At 32.1% G+C, this 19,482-nt stretch overlaps 1 protein-coding gene and 1 long non-coding RNA gene across 2 annotated transcripts; both read left to right on the plus strand.

Moving 5' to 3' along the window:
• Positions 1-5,810: 5,810 nt before the first annotated feature.
• LOC105682115 lies at positions 5,811-7,574 on the plus strand. Its single transcript, XR_004463004.1, has 4 exons — positions 5,811-5,887; positions 6,416-6,497; positions 6,597-6,758; positions 6,835-7,574. It is a non-coding gene; the product is annotated as an uncharacterized LOC105682115 (long non-coding RNA).
• Positions 7,575-7,585: 11 nt separating this feature from the next.
• On the plus strand, positions 7,586-16,449 carry LOC100746363 (mitogen-activated protein kinase kinase kinase 4). The gene is made up of 18 exons (XM_024372593.2): positions 7,586-7,977; positions 9,155-9,289; positions 10,510-10,789; positions 10,874-11,065; positions 11,156-11,346; positions 11,427-11,843; positions 11,918-12,160; positions 12,242-12,466; positions 12,860-13,276; positions 13,335-13,442; positions 13,509-13,668; positions 13,734-14,184; positions 14,262-14,627; positions 14,703-14,890; positions 14,964-15,132; positions 15,225-15,347; positions 15,514-15,665; positions 15,743-16,449. Exons 1-18 carry the CDS (start codon positions 7,898-7,900, stop codon positions 15,920-15,922), a joined length of 4,077 nt encoding a protein of 1,358 aa, XP_024228361.1. The 5' UTR covers positions 7,586-7,897; the 3' UTR covers positions 15,923-16,449.
• Positions 16,450-19,482: the final 3,033 nt, after the last annotated feature.

Here is a 19,482-nt window from a genome sequence, read left to right on the forward strand (position 1 = left end):
GACGAGCCCTCAGGAATTTTCTGCGGGCTCGAATGCAGCTCTCTCGCATCTCCGCGATCTCCGGAGTCCACCAGGACGCTTCGCGTTCGTGTCTACCCCCCGGAACGGAGCGCGGCATCGAGGCGTCGCACGCCGCTCTTATGTATCTTCGGAGCTCGTCCGCCTCCTCGTCGACGCTTCCCTGCGTGATTGTCCGTCGGGCGTCCCAGTTCCAGGCGGAAACGATGGCCGCCGCCCGTAGCATGTCCTTGTCCTTCTCCGTGAGATGCCATCTCGGTGGTGGGCGGCAACGGTTCTCTCCTTGTCGTCGCCGGGCGTTGTCTTCGGCCTCCTCCATCAATATGTGTAGAGGTGGTCGGATAGGGTTTCCACCCCTTCGGCCACTCTCCAGTCGTGGATCCGTCTGAACAGCTCCGGGGTAGTCCACGTGACGTCGACTACGGAGGATCCTCTCCACGCCACGCAGGTGCTCGCCGAGCCACGCTGTTTGCCAGCAGGAGCCCGAGACCCGCTGCCCAATCGGTAAGCGTTCTTCCCTGAGAGTTGGTTCTGGGGTTTCCGTATATCCTCGACCTAGTAAATACCTATATATTTAAATATAAATTCATCTTAGTTGATCTTATATCCGATAATTGTAAATTCGTAAATTGCAAATCAACTTGTAAGTTCTATTTGTAGTCTAAATATTTCTGAATTCTCTCATAAATAGAAAGAGTAATTTATATAACTATATTAATTATATTAATTATACAGTTGTATAAATCTTCCCTTAACGTCCTCATTGAATAAGAAAGTAAAGATTCAGGCGCCATAGTAGCCGATTTGTAAAACACAACACCCGATATTTAAGAGCCTTATCACCACCACCGGAGTTTTCAGACCTTTATATACGACTGTGGACAAGACCCATCTATTAGTACAAACCTGAAGCTAAAATACTAGTTCGAAGCAATACATACAAAGTGAGTACGAAATTCGGCTTTTCCTGTAACCATTATAGAAATAATTTTTTATCCGCATTTAGAACTTCCTTAAACATGGTTCTTATGGAACACATATTGTAAAACAGATATTTTAATATTACTATATTATATTTCGTATTAGAAAAGGTTCTATAAGATAAATAAAAGTACTAAACTATTAAACATTGGTGTTATTTAACAATATAATATCGTATTATTCATATATTTCTTTAATAAAAGACATTTAATAAATAGAATACATGAACATACATTTACGTATTATAATACTATAATTTACTATTATAATATTTAATTTTTTTTTATTAAGCATAATAATATTCAATAACATACTGACCTTCCTATCCGTTGATTTCACAGAGAAAAACAAACTAGTTTTGAACCGTAAATTATCTACGTGAATATTGAAAATAAATAACATGTTTAAAATATCAATTTAACCGTATAATTATTTAATATTGTTGTAATACCATTAAAAAGATAGTGTTACTATTTATTTGTAATATTCTCGTAGGTAATTCACAGTTTAAACCTATTTTGTGTTTTTCTTTGAAATCAATAGTTAGGCAAATCAGGACGTTATACATGACATTTATGTATTTATATACAGCATGCCATAAGTGAAAGTTAAATAGTATTATTATTAGTTAATTAGTATTGCGGTTAAATTGATATTTTGAATATGTATTGTGGCGGCACTTGACAGTAAACTTTCCAACAGTTTACGTCGCGTGACGCACGACACAAAGACCCTATACCTGCGGACAAGATGATTGCCAGATGTCGATACATTCGTACCGAATATTTCCAGCTAGCCTAAGGACCGCTATAAATCTTAGAATTTATTTTAGCTACGGTCCTCCAAAGAGACAAACAATCTTTGTTTATCAGTCTTGAAGTCGACCACCTACCATGGGGACACACGAGAAATCCGCTATCTCTCACGTACGATGCTTCCCGCTAACAACACCCTCTCAAGGGCAGCTAGCATCCTCTTCCAACGACCAACACGAATTAGCCAATAAACATTAGCGTACATTTCCCTCATTTTCCGAACCAAAGCTTTTTTCAACGAATCCGATGCCTTCGCATCCTTAGACACATCCCAACGCAGTCTTCCTCCGCACCAGCATCGCGACAAAAAAGTCAGTCTATTACAGCGAGTGAACACACAACGATCGTTACACTTACACGGTTCGAGTCGAATAATTACCTAAGCTCTCGATATTTCGTGCAATCATTGTCCGCACTCGCAGCGCATCTCGAATCATAGCTATCCGAGCTCTAATTTGCAACCGCGCATTCGTGAACCGAATATAATCGCGAGTCCTGCGTCAAGTGTACTCATTGACATTACGGTGAATGAACATTTATCTTTGAATATATCTGAGTTTCCTTCCGACCCTATCACGACATATCACCTCATTATTTATTTGTAACATTCTTGTAGGTAATTCATAGTTTAAAGCTATTTCGTGTTTCTCTTTGAAATCAACAGTTAAGAAGGTCAGAACATTATAAAATAACTTGTTTATATGGAACTTTTGTTATTCAGTTTTTTAAAATATCTGTTCCATGAGAACACTTTTTAAAGAAATTTCTAAAGGCAATGTTTCTTTCCATAAAAATTCTACAAGCACAAATATTTTCTTAAACAAATAATTTGTTATAATTATGTCGTAAAATTCGACATTACGAACAATTTTGTACTGTACATATAAGGGCTGGACTCGTTTAGTTTCTGAGATATGCCGGCTTATGGCATGGCAGCCGGAAGAAGTTACCTATATAATAATATATGTCGGATTTGCACTGGGAGTAGAGTTGTGGGCGTCAAATGAATCTTCTCGAGAATTAGCCATTGGTACGGTACACACAGGCGTAGTTTATTGCAATGATAGAATTATTACAGTCTTGACAATTGATCACGCGACACTAGTGACGATGGTCTCGGGCTCAATAACGAATTCGCGGCCAACGGGATGACAACAGAACGTACTCACAAAGTTTAAGTCTGGTTAAAACGTGAAATAACCACTGATCGCGAAGATGTTACTCTTTAATCGATGAGATCGCGAGCGAGAGTGACTTTCCCGTTCCGATGATGCCACAGAAGAAAACTATATTGGGGTGTGTCTAAGGATACGAGATCATCGGATTCGTCGAGAAAAGCCTTCGTTCAGAAAGAAAGGGAAATTGGCATTGCTGCTAATTGGTCAATTTCCATATCGGTGGTTAGAAAAAGATGCCAGCCGCCTTCGAGGGAAAGTTGCTAGTGGGAGACGCCGCTCGTTGAAAAATAGGTCTCCCCTACTTTCCCGTAGTTGGGACAAAGACTGTTTGTCTGTTTGAAGGACTTTAGTTAGCTAAATCTTAAGATTTATAACGGGCCCTCGGGCTAGCTGAACATGTACTGCGGAGACGCATCGACATCTGGCAATCATCTTACTCGAAGAATAGGGTCTGCGTGTGGCGAGCCACGGGACAGAGACCGTTGGAATGTTTACTGTCGAGTGTTACAACTATCTCCTTTTTAAGGAGAGCTATAGAATTACTCCATGCCTTTGTTAAATAAAGCGTTCATCCCGTGACCGCGGCTACGTTCGGCGACTGGCTGTCGCCTCGAGCCCAATTACTGTTATAGTAGACTCTAGGTTACAATGTTGCGGGGTTATCCAAAGTTCCAAAGGCTCCGGTGTTCTTTCATCTCCGACATATAATAATACCTATATAAACCACAAACAAAAGATAAAAACTAGGCTTGGCTTACGCGTTGCTTTATGCGCCAACCGGAAAAATTGACCTCTATCCGAAACCTATGTAAACCACAAACAAAAGATAAGAAATAGATTTGTTTAGAGGTCATTTTACCCGTCCGCCGTAAGACAAATACCGATGTATATGTTACCACAAACGCACACCTACAGACTGAATTCACTGTAGCCTGTTATTTTTCATGAGTATCTCAGAAATTAAACCCGTCCAGCCCTATATTAGTCCAGTATAGGAAAAAGTTGTTCAAAATATCGACTTCCATAATGTATCCAAAAATTATCGAAATCGCGGAGAGTAGTTATTTCTACGGTTTTACCTAAATTAGGACAGAGTTTTTTAGAAACGAAAGATAATTCTTTTATAATCTTTCCTCCTTCTCCGTTTAAAGTGGTCTTATTTACTGTTAATATTTTGAATTTCCTTGGATGAGATAAATTTTGCAGATATTACCCAGTTTTCTTTTGAATCTATTATGTCAAATATATTGTATATATTGTCAAATATATTGATCTATTGATATATCTTCCTGTCCATTATAGTCTATATTCATTATAGGTTTAAGTTTTCTCTTATTGTCAAGATGTTAACTGGCCTATATTGCCCAATAGAAAATGTTTCTTTGGCTTTTTGGTCCCTTTTTCTGTTTCTCATTCCTTTATTCTTCTTTTTTCAAATTCTCATATCTCACTCTCTATTTTCTCTTTCTCATGTCAACAGCACCTGATCACACATTATGGGCTAACTGTGCCTAACGCAGCTTGACTTCGATTTTCTTATGGGTATCCGGTTGTTTCTGCATGGCCAAGACTGGCAAATAAAACCAATTACTATCTTATGTAATAATTATATAAGTTATGCAGTCTTTTCTTTTTCTGTAAGAGATCATATATGTAAAACCACTGATACTTGGACCATCTGTTATGAGATGTTTATTTTTTAAAAATATAATTTTTTTAAACATTTATTAACTTTGGTAAATCTGTTTAATTACTTCGTTGTGGCACTTACATAATGAGAAACGGCGGACTTGTAATTAACTATGCTTTCACCAATTTCGATGATTCTTAAATATATAGCTAATAGTTTTTGTACTTTTATTTATCTTATAGAATCTTTTTTAGTACACGATCTAAACAGATATTTTATTATACATATTCTAAAATATCTGTTCCATGAGAACACTTTTTAAAGAAGTTCCTAATATGGATTAAAAATTATTTCTGTAATGGTTTATATAAACATGTTGACTTTGTACTTACTGCTTATTGCTTTGAACTTGAACACTTAAGTTTATGGCTGGTTTATGACTGGCCTGTCAATGCATGGCCTAAACTCCTGAACCTGGAAATATGAATACTGAACCTGGAATAAATACGAACTACTTTAACAAGTAACATAATATAACTATACATTATATATTGTTTTCTTTTTTGTACGGTACAATGTTACCATATTAGATTACAAACTGGGAGTGGTGAAACAGACGGCAATTGCAATTAATGCATAGCAAAGCAGGGATTATTAAATATTCACTCTGTACATAAACCAATATAAAATACTCCATTTTCTAGACTTGGCCCAGAAAATGGTAAGAGAGCATATATATTTGCAAATATACTTAAAGAAAGTGGCAGCAACAACCAAAACTTATTAGCTTTGGGAAATGTCATACCTAAACTAGGTGAAAGTAGTGCCCCACATAATCATGTACCATATAAGACAATTGATCTGATCAAATTGTTATAAAAGATTCTTTTCGTGGCAATGCTAAAATAATGATGATCATTTGTATCAGTGCAGCAAATTATTGTTAACATAAAATTTGTAATATCTTATAATTCATATTAGTGTTCCAAATTATTTACATCATATTTGAAATACCTTTAAATCCTAATATAAATGAGATATAAAACACATTGAGATGTACATTTAGAGAGCATGTAGAGTAGAAAATAAGTCAGAAGTAATTGAATATTCATAAGTTATATGCTGTCTGCATAATTTAGATGACTCTTATGGTAAGCACGAAAAACATAAATTGTTTCAAGCTAAAAGTAATGACGGAGTTCAAAATATTGTTGATCAGATGTTTATGAAGAACAGTCAGAGTTCATTTTGCTTTAAGTTAAAGGGTACAACGAAGTCCAAAATATCAATAAATTTATTATCATTAAGGAATATAATATACAAAAATTTTCCAAATATCTGTGAATTGATCTCTCAAACAAATACAAGGATAGAACAGCAGATAAAAACACTTAAGATGGAAAGGAAAAATGTTGCAAGATTTAAAGAATATAGAAGAAAATAATTTTATATCAAAGTAAGAAGTTTAATTAAATATAAAAATGATAATATTTTAAATTTTATTCATTTATAACAACCAGTAGCGTAGAGTTATTTCTTTGAGTTTCTAAACTTATTTATGGTTGTAAAAGAGTATAGGATTAGAAAAGAAAATAGCGAAATTAAGGCAAAAGATATTAGTGAAATAGGATTGATAAAATGAAAGCGAAGTAAGCTGTCAATAAAAGACTGATAGTAATGAATCAAGACTATTGTTCCTGATGCTTTAATTAAACAATAATCAATTTTGTTTTTTTATTTTATATTTAGGAAGCTCTAGATTTAAATTATAATTTGTTTTGCATACTTTCCAGTTTCCAGATAAAATACAAAGTAAGGAAAATTTGAATCCTAATACTATGGAAAAAGATCCAGATTTATCATCATTTAGCAGTTGTGCGTAAAATCTCTTGATAAGCATTCATTAGCCTTTACATTAAAAACGATATTTTTTATATCATTAATTCTAAGTAACAACATAATTTTTATTTTCAGTGTACAAAAAGTTAATTAGTTGTTAAGTCAGATAAGAATAGTCTCCACGAATTTTAAAATTTATATGCGCATCACTGCAGTGTCAGATACAATGGTGCAATTACCACAAAAATAGCGAGAAGATGGTGAAGAAGAAGATAATGAATTTCCAAAAAAACTAAAGTACATTTAAATTATATTTTTATAACTTCATCTGTACAATGATGTTGTTAAAACCTTAACTTTTTTGTTGAAACAGGTTGATGGAATAAATTTCCTGGTTGCCATTAACACAAAGTCCAATTGTCTAAAAATGTAATTTGTGATAAAGTATAACATTTTTTTTTAACATTTATTTATTTCCATGTATTTTTCTTTATTTGTGATCCATGTCTTCTGACTTTAGATAATTTCTAATTATATCTACAATATTTATTAACTTTATGAATATATAAATTTTATTTTATGGCCTATGAGAAACAATTTGAATCTGTTTAATACAAATAAATTCAGGTGGAAATGTTACCACTCCGGGGACAGGCTGCTCTGACAAGCACATAGCCTGATTTCTTTGATGTTTTTGGAGCGATTAAAAAAGATTTAAAGCAATCAATGTTATATGTAATATATAGATAACGATTTTGTATTATTTATATATGAAATACTTTCATAACTTTTTGTTTATAGCATTCACTGCTTTTTTTACTGTTTTATTTAACAGTAGAAAAATTTTTATAAAATACCGTATGAAGTATGAAAGATGCGAATTCGCGTCTCAGGCCTCAGAGTGTTAATGTATGTGATATTATTAATATATTTGAGAATTTAATAATGTAGTATGAGAATTATTAATATATTTGAATAAAAATGCTAAAAAAAGAAACCACGTCATAAAAAAGGAGCAAAATTGCACCGTTTGTTTAAATGGAATGTTTTAAATGTACAATAAACATAAATATGTATAGAACATTAAACATAAACTATAGAATGTTTTATTTAGCATACCATTCTTCATTGGATAGCGAACTTAAAAGTAGCAATAATTGTAGATATTCTTCATATATTTAATCGATTTCGTTTAGATGAAACGGGTGTTGTACTTACTGTTAAATATTTTTTGGTTAGTTTGCTCGGAACTGAGGAAAATAGAAGTGAACTATTTCATTGGACAGTATCGATATTAGAGTATATCGTTATATTCAACATCGATACTTGAATTGAAAAGTATCGATATTCGAAACATCGATACTCTATCGCCCATTACTACTCAGTGGACGATTACAACGGTGCCTTGAGTGCGATGTGTTTGTCATCTGAGGAGAATGTTTCGTTATGATATACAAAGTCATGTTACAGAAAATTCATTCTCAGGTTCATCAGACGATGATAATGGCTATGTTAGGTAAGTTTGTCAGATGTTCGTTTTGCCACGTGATTCGAACAACTTACAGTAACAGTAATACAAAAATACCACCGGTAAGAATTTTGATTGGAGTAATGTCTACGTTTTGTTTACATGTCATTCAACATTTTTTCGACTTTTAGTACTTAAAACAGGATCGCTGGTACATTACTATAACAAACAGTATAGTAAAATACAATGAATAAGTTTATTACCCATGCGAAACGAGTGTCGATCTTGGAGTGACGACATTTATCAATATATGGATAGTATATTTCATGCATTGGCACTTCGTGGCAAAGTGTCAACGTTGTATAAAAATGTTGTATAGAAAAGCAAGCGTCTATTCCGTTTATCAAAATAGATATCTATTTAGTGTGATGCGATGCATATAACTCCGTTTACTATACTCATAATTTTAATATTTATGTCTGTCATATGCAACATTGTAAAATTATTACATGTAACGTAAAATTGGTTACTCATTTCATATACTCATGTATTTAATCAAATAGTTGTTTATTAACACTTATTTGAAACAAAATTAACAATAGTACAGGTACAGTTTCTTAAAATACATGATAAGTTTTTATTAATATCTGGTTTTGGTTGTATCATTTTTGTATATAATTAGATTATAATTTATTTAATTGTTCAAAACAATTTGACAAGTACATAGAATAAAAAAAATAAAAAGTACTGAGAATAAAAATGATTCATTGATTTACTTCCGCATATAATTAATATTTTAATATAATTATTTTATTATTTTTTCCACATGTAATGAACGTTTTTAATAATAATAATTTAATACTATTATGATATTACACATGCTATATATCGTAATTCTAAGTACATATATGTACGTGCATACTATATACGTATCATTTCATGCACATACGTCAATAAACCGATATAATTATAAAATTAAAGATATTTAAATTGCTAAATATTTCAATGAATATTTTTTATATACAAACCTGGCAGCAAGTATTCGAAGGATATTTTTAGCGCTATATGTTTATCATTGAACTTTTTCAGTAATATTATTTTATATGTATGGTAATGTTATTTGACGATACAAGTAAGTTTTAGTTTGTAATGTTTAAAAATTTGATGTATCTCCTCCGAATTTTATTTTTATTTGATCTATTTTAGTAGTTCATGCCTTTTTCAGGAAAAAAGGTTCAAGCTGTTCGACAAGTGAATTCGATGACTCGATTCAAGCAATGTGCGATATTTATGGACAGACACCACCGAGAACTCGACTTAATCGAAAGAAGCGATACATGAGACAAAAACTTAGCGGAGGGTAAGTTAATTAGCGTTTACTTTTCTTATACGCGAAACAGTTGAAGCGTTCCTTCATTTTTCCCAATATATCTCTACATGTTTAATGTTAAATTTTAATAATTGTTTTTCTAATTAATAGAAAATTTGGAAATACAATAAAAACAATAGCCTGAGAAAAACATTTATGAAACCGTACATTTACACGTATTTACATATACATATGATCTTTAATCTAATTTGCAACAATTGTTTTATAATTTGTAAATTGTAAATGTATGTGTAAAATTATATCAAGATATTATTATGAAAGTAGATATCATTAATAAAAATATATTTACGATAAATCATAATGTTATAACGATAAAAATATTATGATCGATCTTTATAATATAATTTTATCAATGTATATGTAAGATTATATATTTTATACAAATAATAGAATAGGATAAAGTAGAATTTTTATTTCATTAATTTTTATTAATGTAGACAAATAATAATAAACATGTTGTCTTATTGCAAAAGGTATAATGGTAAAGGATAGATAGCTATGTAGAAGGCACAATATTTAATATAATTATTTAAGAGACAACATTTAATACATTTTTTAAAAGGATTGTTTTTTTAACGGAGATAGTTAAATGGGGCTTAACTAAATAAATGCAATATAATGCAGTAATACATAATAGTACAGTATAATTACAGTTTCTCCAATATTCCATAAGTTTTTTTAAATCATTCGTAAAGATAAAATAAAAAGAATTGTTGTAATTGGTATCTTTAAGTTTTTAAAGCAGTTTATTAACAGTTAGTATGAATTTAAGAAAATCCATCATACCTTGTAATCATCTTAAGTGAATCAAAATGAAGAATTTGACTAAAATGGTACTCAATGAGTCACCAATATTTTGTATATAATGTATATCAAAATTAATATGCTATTACAAGTGTTCATGATACATTGCAAACATAAATCAGCGTATTCCAGAAGAGTATATTATAAATTATTTCTGTTTATCAAATAAAATGAAAGAACGAGTTTTTTAAGCGATCTTAAACAATTTTTTCGTAAATGTTAAATTACATATATGAAGTTTTATTAAATATTAAAAGATAAAAATATATTCCTTTACAATTTCATACACGTATTCATATATGTTAAAAAATATATTATACATATCTTTTTGAATACCGTATTTTGTCATATATTTAATCGTACACATAAATTTAATTAATTTTAAGGGAAACGAAATCGTTAGAAAAAGACATACCATCGAAAGCAGCGATCCGTAGGCGCAATACTCTGGACAACATTATTTTTAACGAAATGTGTGACAAAGCAGATAAGGATTGTGAAAACGAGGTGAACCAAGATATAGCGAAGGAAGGAAATCGAAAATGCAAAAGGACATTGAAAGTGTTACGTGGAACTGAAAGAGATTTAAAACTGGATATGGAGGCAGCTTATAATTATAACGAGAAATTTGATCCTCATCAAGTATCTACTCCTAATCATATGAAGGTATAAAATAATAATAAATAATTTGAATTGTAGAAAATTGTTTGGCGAATTTCCAGATGTAAAACTAATTGAAAATTTTTATAGATTGAAACTCGAAATAGATTCCGTAGTTTGCGATCCAAACCTGTTGATGTAGAAGAGAGAAAGCCTAAAGTTAAACTTATCGAGAAAATTCCAATTACTGGTGATAGGGAATCGATCGCGCAATCACCAAAAACGTTGAGTCTTAAAGAACGGGAATTATTTCATGATACATTTTCTTTTTTAATTAGATTGGTATGAGAATATTCTATTACGAATAATCTCGTAAAAAATACATTTATATCAAAAATTTGCACATACTAAAGTTTTGTTTATATTTTGTAGGGAAGTACGGAACGTAATTGCCGTCGGCAAATCAGTCATGAAGAAACGCGGTGGCAAAACGAATTGAAAGATCTAATATGGCTAGAACTACAAGCTCACCATGCTGATCGGAGTCCAATGGCTCAAGATGAGTACTTGTGCAAGCAACGTGAGGCTGTAGAAGGTTTACTTAAAGAAATAATGAAGTATAGGTAAATTATGTAAGAATTTAATAGATTCCTACAGTTATAAAATCGGAAAAGAATTTAAATAAAATAATGTTAATTTTTAGATATGATCCTATTGCGAGTGTAAAGAATGATAATACGCCTTGGATTAATATTAATACCACGCGTATTGATCGAATAGTAAACGTAGGATCTAGTCCAAATATAGAGTTAGGTATTTGTCCAGGTTGTCTTTCGATGTATTGTAGAGCATGTGCACGAGCACAAGGTGAAGCTTTACAGCAAGTAGAAGGATTACTGTCTAGGCTAGAGGTAGCAGAAGCACTTTATCCTTCGTCACAAGCCTTTGCTGCACATTATCCTTTATACAAAAGTACAGAATTTATTGGTAGAGTGAAGGCAATGTGTCTTTGGTATAATATGACTAAGCATCATCGACTCAAATTACAAATACTGGGAAAATTATTAATGATGTCGCATACAAAGAAAAAACACGATGATACTGGAGATTCTGGAATAAGGTGTCAGAAATAATGATATTATCATAACAAAATACGATATTTAACAAGGAAACTTACTCTTCTTTTCGTTTTAGTTCACGATCTTCCGATGTGACCGATCATTTAGAGTGGAAGCAAACTTTGGTACGATTTGATACTTCAAACCAACAAGATGAAAATTCCAGCCCTTCAGATAGCAATAATAGTAATAATTCTTCTGGTTTATCTTTCGTACAATCCTGGCCTTCTACTCCTGAATCGTCATTTACATGTGCAGACGATGATAAAAACGATAGATTTGACTTTTACCTAGTTGAATTCGATCGGCAAGCTTACAGGTGAATATTATGTTAAAGTATTAAAAGATCCTTTTACGTTTAATGAATAGGTTAATTCTTTCTTTTTTCTTTAATTCCTAGGAAGTATATTGAAGATGTATTAAAGACTAGAGGTTTAAGAAAAAGTTTAAATTTTCTTGAGAGATTACATACTTCTGTCTTGAGGAAAGCAAGGTTGACGTTAGAAAAAAGTGATATAAGTGAATCTAATAATACTTTGAACGAAGAGTATGAAGGCGATGAAGAATTGCGACGATATGGCGTGTGGAGCTCCGAAGCAAGAGAATTAAATCTTCCATCTTATAGGTAAAACGTTCGTATATACAGGGTGGTTGGTAACTGGTGGTACAAGCGGAAAGGGGGTGATTCTACGCGAAAAAAGAAGTCGAAAATATAGAATAAAAATTTTTCGTTTGGGGCTTTGTTTTCGAGAAAATCGACTTTGAATTTTCGCTCGGTACGCGTGCGATACGTTATAACGAATCTCACTGTAGATCGTTGTCTCGATGGAAAAACTAAAAAAAAAAAAAATTTAACAAAACATGTTTATTCTATATTTTCGACTTCATTTTTCGCGTAGAATCACCCCCTTTCCGCGTGTACCCCCAGTTACCAACCACCCTGTATATAGGTACATTGCATATTTTGTTTATATTTTATTCTAAAAGTTTTGCATTAAATAACAAAAAAAATTTTTAGGGCTGCTTTCGTGTTTTTGTCTCGAGTTCCGTTAGATGTTGTTCATGAGTTTTTAAGAATGAGATTAGAACAAAAACCAGAACAACCTAGTCCACTATCAGTTCGACAACTTATGCGTGAACTTAGGGAAGGTCTTAGGATTGCATGTATCCATCGCGACAGATTTGCAGCTCATTCTTGTGCAGCAGTTGTCAATAATAATGATAGTTGCGAAAATTTATTTCAAGAAAACGTGAAAGATTTTGACAAAAGTTTGAAGGCTGTTTTTGAAGTATATCTTGATTACCTTCAGCAGTGGGTAGATATGGTACAGCATGACAGTTTCCACAAAAATTTGATTATGGATGAGTGGATGTTTGTAAAATCAATAGCAGGAAATATATTAAATGGATACGAGATTGCGGGAGTTAAATTCTGGTGAGTTACATCGTAATATTTTTGTAATGTATATATTCTTCCGCGTTTTATTTTATAGTGAAATCGCAAAAACTATGATTGAACAAGTTAAAGAATACCTTAACGAGAGACCACGGGAGATTCAGGAAAATTTTGAGGATTGGAATGATGATGATTGGTCAAACAGGTAAAATTGGATTACTTTGTAAATTATACTATAAATGTTTTTACTTTATTCTGGCATATCACTCAGATTTCAGCGAATGTTTGTACGACGTGAATGGCAAGGAATGTTTGTAGAAGCTCGGGAGAAGGTGGTTAAAGGCGTTATGCTTGCTAAGTGTTTGAAACGTGATATTGTGAATTGGTCTATCTTTGACAAAGAATTAGAAAAATCATTAACATCTTTAAAGGTAAAAGTTATTATAGATTAAGCTAGAATTATTCCTTTACAAAGAAATATTCCTTATATATTTAGGATACAGTCATGGATCTCAGACTCGATATCATAAACGTTATTGAAAATTTTCAACGTGATCTCAAAAAAATAGAAGAATCAAATTATGAATATGATCGATCTGCTATACGTTCAAGAATAAGGGAAATACTTCATCAGGCTTATCGAATGGGGTTTGATTACCATAAAGAAACATGTAAACTATTTGCACTTGAAGAAAAAGCTATTTTAGCTGAAAGTCTGGTTTCTTTCGCCTTTTTGTGGATGGAGTTTGTTAGAACACGATGTGAACGTGGAAGAGGTTTACGACCTAGGTGGGCAAATCAAGGTTTAGAATTTTTAATTACAGTATGCGAACCACATAATACCAAACATTTAACTGATGAAGAATTTGAGGAATTAAAAACCTGTATGGATCGTTGTATTTCGCACGTTATTGGAAGTGCAAGTACTGCTACAAATGAAACAGAAAGTAAAGTTCTATTTTTATTCTATGTTTGAGCATTATTTATTCTTTAATCAGATGTTGATCAGCTGTCTTCATTGCAGATTTAAAAAGGTTACCTCATTCAAGAGCGTCATCACCTTGTCATACTAGAAGCAGAACTGCGAGTTTAAGTCTCCCTCAGAAATCTAGAGATAATGTTAGATCTCCAGATATTCCAACGAGTTCTAGAAAATCCTTTTCATCAAGTGTGGTTGATGGAAATGTAGGTATTACTATAAATAGTTCTGAACGTACTGTACCCAGGCAGGAAAGAATCAATCGGGCTATAAGAAAAGTTGAATGTGATATTGACGAGAGATTAAAAGGCCGCGAACTTATAGGGCAAGTTACTGATAGAAAAGCTGTTGATAGAGTTCGTATTAAAGCAAGAAGAGTTACCTTTACTTGGCAAAGAGGTATTAAAATAGGTAAGCTCAACTGAATATCAAAATGTATTAATTTTTATTTTAATATACATTATACATCAAAATTCTTCCTTATAGGACAAGGAAGATTTGGTAAAGTATATACCATAGTCAACAATCAAACTGGTGAGTTATTAGCTATGAAAGAAGTTCAGTTTCAACCTGGGGATCATAGAGCAATTAGACGTGTTGCCGAAGAGCTACAAATATTTGAAGGAATTCAATACAAACATTTAGTACGATACTATGGACTAGAAATTCATCGTGTAAGTTGATGTGTATATAATAGAATATTCATATTTTTACAAATACATATGGATAACATTTGCCTTATTGTAGGAAGAAATGTTAATTTTTATGGAATTTTGCGCTGAGGGAACGTTAGAAAGTTTAGTAGCGGGCAGTGGAAATGGTCTACCAGAGTCATTAGTTAGAAAATATACACATCAACTCCTTTCAGCTGTAGCAGTACTCCATTCGCATGGAATAGTACATCGCGACATTAAATGTATGTTTTATATTGTAATATAACAATAATATATTATCCTGTACGTATATGATTTGACCAAAAATCATGAAATATTTATATTTTATATCTAGCTGCAAACATTTTTTTAACGGATGAGGGTAATTGTTTGAAACTTGGTGATTTTGGAAGTGCTGTGCAAATTAAAGCACATACTACTATGCCGGGTGAATTACAAGGTTTTGTTGGTACTCAAGGTTAGCTTCAGCTTTTATTTATGATTACAGTAATGCCCACGGGTATGCACATTCATATGTGTTATAGAAATAATTGTAACAAATAACAGTAGCTTCCTGTACCTCGTTCTAATATTTGTGATATTGTGTCTTAAAAAATAATTTAACATTTAATATTTGCACATAGCTTACATGGCACCAGAAGTATTTATGAAATCAGAAAGTAGTGGACATGGTAGAGCTGCTGATATTTGGTCAGTTGGTTGCTGCGTTATAGAAATGGCGAGTGGACGAAGACCTTGGTCAGATTATGATTCTAATTATCAAATTATGTTTAAGGTATGTGATAGTAATCGCGCTTCCCTCCAGAATGTTTACCTTTTACATTGTTTTATTTTATGTATTAATTCCTTTAGGTGGGAATGGGTGAAACTCCAGCATTGCCCAAAAATCTTTCCATTGAAGGAGATAACCTAATTAGGAAATGTTTACAACATGATCCAAAGAAAAGGTTGACAGCAAATGCCTTACTTACACTTCCGTTTACACAAGCATACGAAGATGTTAACGCCGACTTGTTGATACTGCGACAATAAGCATAATAGGGATAGTCAATTCGTATGTAGATTCTTTCAGTTTGAAAGCATAAATTAACTTATAACACCGTTGTTACCTGCATCAGGTTAAATATATTGATAGTTCATATACTTTTACCATACCAGTTTCCTCTCTCAGATTATTTTACGGTTGTTTTCTCGTATTTGTATTCTAAAAAGTTGGAAAAATTAGGCATCTAGATAATAAGTACTAATCTGGTTATGCAGTATTAAGGCAAAAATGTTTTAAGAAGAAAAGTAATTTTCTAACATAAAGCATGTATTTTTTAATACTATAGCAACAAAATATAATGCCGCTGATGTATGTAAATTTTTAACATTCCTACCTTTGAAGAAGGTACTTACATTGTGTACATACATACATATATGTATAATATTGTTGTAAATTATTTTATAATACAGAAAATAAATTGTTTGTTTTTTGTAGTTAAACATTGCACTGTGATTAACGAAAACATTGTATTGTTAAAAAAAAGGAAATAAAAGTAGAAGGTGGTGTCACAATAGTGTTTATTTTTGCACAAGAAAACGTACACATGATACAACATACTTGCCGCAAATTAGTTAATTACAGAGGTATGCTGTGTATACTTTCCATATAAACAGAAAGTGAAGTGTGCTTACAAGTTTAACATTACTAAATATATATATCGCATACGAAGACGACTATTTCATAAAGAATTGTTTTTTTTGCGATTCTGCAATTGTCACCTATCATTACCAACTGTTGTTTATTATTTTATTACATCTTATAAGATATATGATATAATTTCATATCAACGACAGCAGTCTTCGTAAGGAATATTTGTATTTTGAAATAATGTCTGACTGAATTTTTATATATATGTTATTTTAGCCCACAATCAGTTGACTTTATTTCGTAAGTAATTCTAATAAGTTTAGCGTATGTTCTATTTGATATAGTCGTCGCTATGTTGGCTTTCGCCTGATATGCGCGATATTCTTGGCCGCGAAAATACGATCGCAACAGTTTTGCGATCCGCATAACTACTTCTAATGGTGACATCCCGTTTCATTTTAAATTTAATAGGTATTTGCAGCTTAAGATTAAAAATAATACAGAACACTTTCATACATATATCGTACACATATGCGCGAAAACAGATATAGATTTTTTATATTTAAACGTTTCTTGATATGTGCGTATATGTACGTGTATTGAGTTATATATGTATATTTATATATACTTTTATTTAGTAACAGTATAAGGAACCACCACAATTCCTCGCATTATTTGAAGATTCACTCTACGTTTAAGTCGAAGCAAACAATTGCTCAGACCATGAATATAAAATTTCCGATTTAATGTAATACGCAACAAATTCATCACTTAACGACAATATATGTATTAGATAAAACACTATTTTCAATAGAACATTTATGCTTTAGCGCAAGAAAACTTTGCTAAGCCTTAATGACAACCCTAAAACACGCGTGTTTTGCACATTGGAAGTATGTAGTTTATAACAAAGCTAACAAACAGCTTCGTAAAATATAAATAATGTCAACAAATGTGTCGTAGTATGTAACGTGTGTTACGCTATGCATATGTATAGGCGTATATATGTTATGTATATATGTGTGTATATATATATCATTTCTGTTTGATTCTAAATTACGGTAAAGTATGATAATTTGATACAATAGGATGAGAGTAATGATGTAAGTGACAGTAGCGCCGATCGTTAATATTTCTATCCTTTGAAATGAAAATTGCATTTTTCACTATCGACAGAGCTTGGTATATAAGAAAAGTAGCGTTAGTTACAGTAGTAGTTAATTAGACGTAGAACATTAATGTGATAGAGAGATAGAGCTATCATCAACGTTTGCCTGTCTATCGAAGAAGGGCAAACCATTGACCTACCTAAGAATTGGACAAGAGTTTACTGTGCGGGCGCCAAAACACGAACGATTGGCCACGTTTAGAATGTGTTGCGACAGACGAGGTCCGTGCGCTAGAAATCTTTTCTCTACCTTACCGAGTTATTTAGTATTTCAACTTCTATTCGTGTACTCTGTCTCTTCGTTGTCTTTACTGTAAAGGTATCAAACTATAAAACAAGCTTAATACCGCGAATGATATATTTTTACAGCCTTTACGATTGATATTTTATGTTTCATACTCGACAGCAATTTTATAATTTTGATATGATATAAATAAATCTTTCACTTAATAACAGTTTAGTAAATCTAAAACACGTGTTTAAGATTTTGTACTTGGTGTTTAAAGTGCTTCCGTTACGAAGAAATTTATATCGTGATGCTTCGAGATTAAATTTTTTTGTTATAATAATTTAACAATATCTGTAAAGTATACGTCAGATTGTACAAAATATATACGTTTCCTTTTTATGACGTAAAAGTAATCAAAGTTTCCAATCGTTTAATTGGCACGTATTATTATGTATTACGTTTCTACTGTTTCATGTCGAAACATATCATCTTTTTGCCAAATAAGGCAGTTTGTTTCAAAATTGTATTTAAGTCTGTTGCATCGTTTACATCATTTTTAACGTAATAGCGTTTTCCTATTCTTAGTGAATAATTTTGGCTTGAGAAAAATATGACAAAATTGTAGTTGAAATGAAAGCGATATTAAGATAGAAAAATTGGACACTAGCAGGGTTAACAGGAAGATTTGATACTTTCTCACACGAAATAGTTGAATCATCATAGCACTGAATAAACGTATTCTTGTTTACAGTTTTAAACGATGGGTTATTATCAATTCTACAGAAAATAACTGTGGTATGTTAATTGCTTACAATAATTGAGCTATAAAGTTTACTTAGAGTGACTCGTGAAAGTATTTGAACACCCTTTAAAACAGAATATCTTTTCTCACATTGGACCAAACGACTTGAATTTTTTTTGGGAACATAGATGAATTAGTTAACCAGTTTATAAAAATATTTGAAAAAATTGCAACTGGTCGAAATCACGAAGAAAATAGTAAAGGTCTTTTTTACAATCTCCTTATTCGAGCCTGTAATAAAAATTTGAAAGATGTGTTAAGATTTATCTTAATTATATACGTACTAAAAACTTCATCGAAATCGGTTGATGCAGAAACAAGGGACAGACATCGAAAGATGTAAGAATCTTTAGATGTATTACAGTCATAGGTCCAAACTCGTGAGAAACTGCGATTTTCACCATTTTTCGCCAATCGTTTGTGACTCATAGTAACGTTAAGCACCAATCCATCTAACTTGTCAAAAGAAGTCAAGACGTTTGGTTCGATATTAAGAAAGATAGTTCTGTTTTAAAGGATGTTCGAATACTTTTGTGAGTCGTTGTATGTGAAGATAAAGGTACATCGATATTCAACTATGTTTTGTCAAACGTGATTAATTAATGCTTTCTCCTGAGACAGAATACCACATTTTGGATGCCTTTTTCATTCAATGCATACAGATTCAATAAAATGTACGCTTCATAGTGAGACAACTAACAATAAAATCTACGCTCATCGAGCTAACAATAAAAGTAAATGTCATTGCTTCCAAACATAT

The sequence above is a fragment of the Bombus impatiens genome, unplaced genomic scaffold (assembly GCF_000188095.3).
Source record: "Bombus impatiens unplaced genomic scaffold, BIMP_2.2 scf_0013, whole genome shotgun sequence".
In the NCBI taxonomy this organism is placed as follows: Eukaryota; Metazoa; Arthropoda; class Insecta; order Hymenoptera; family Apidae; genus Bombus; species Bombus impatiens.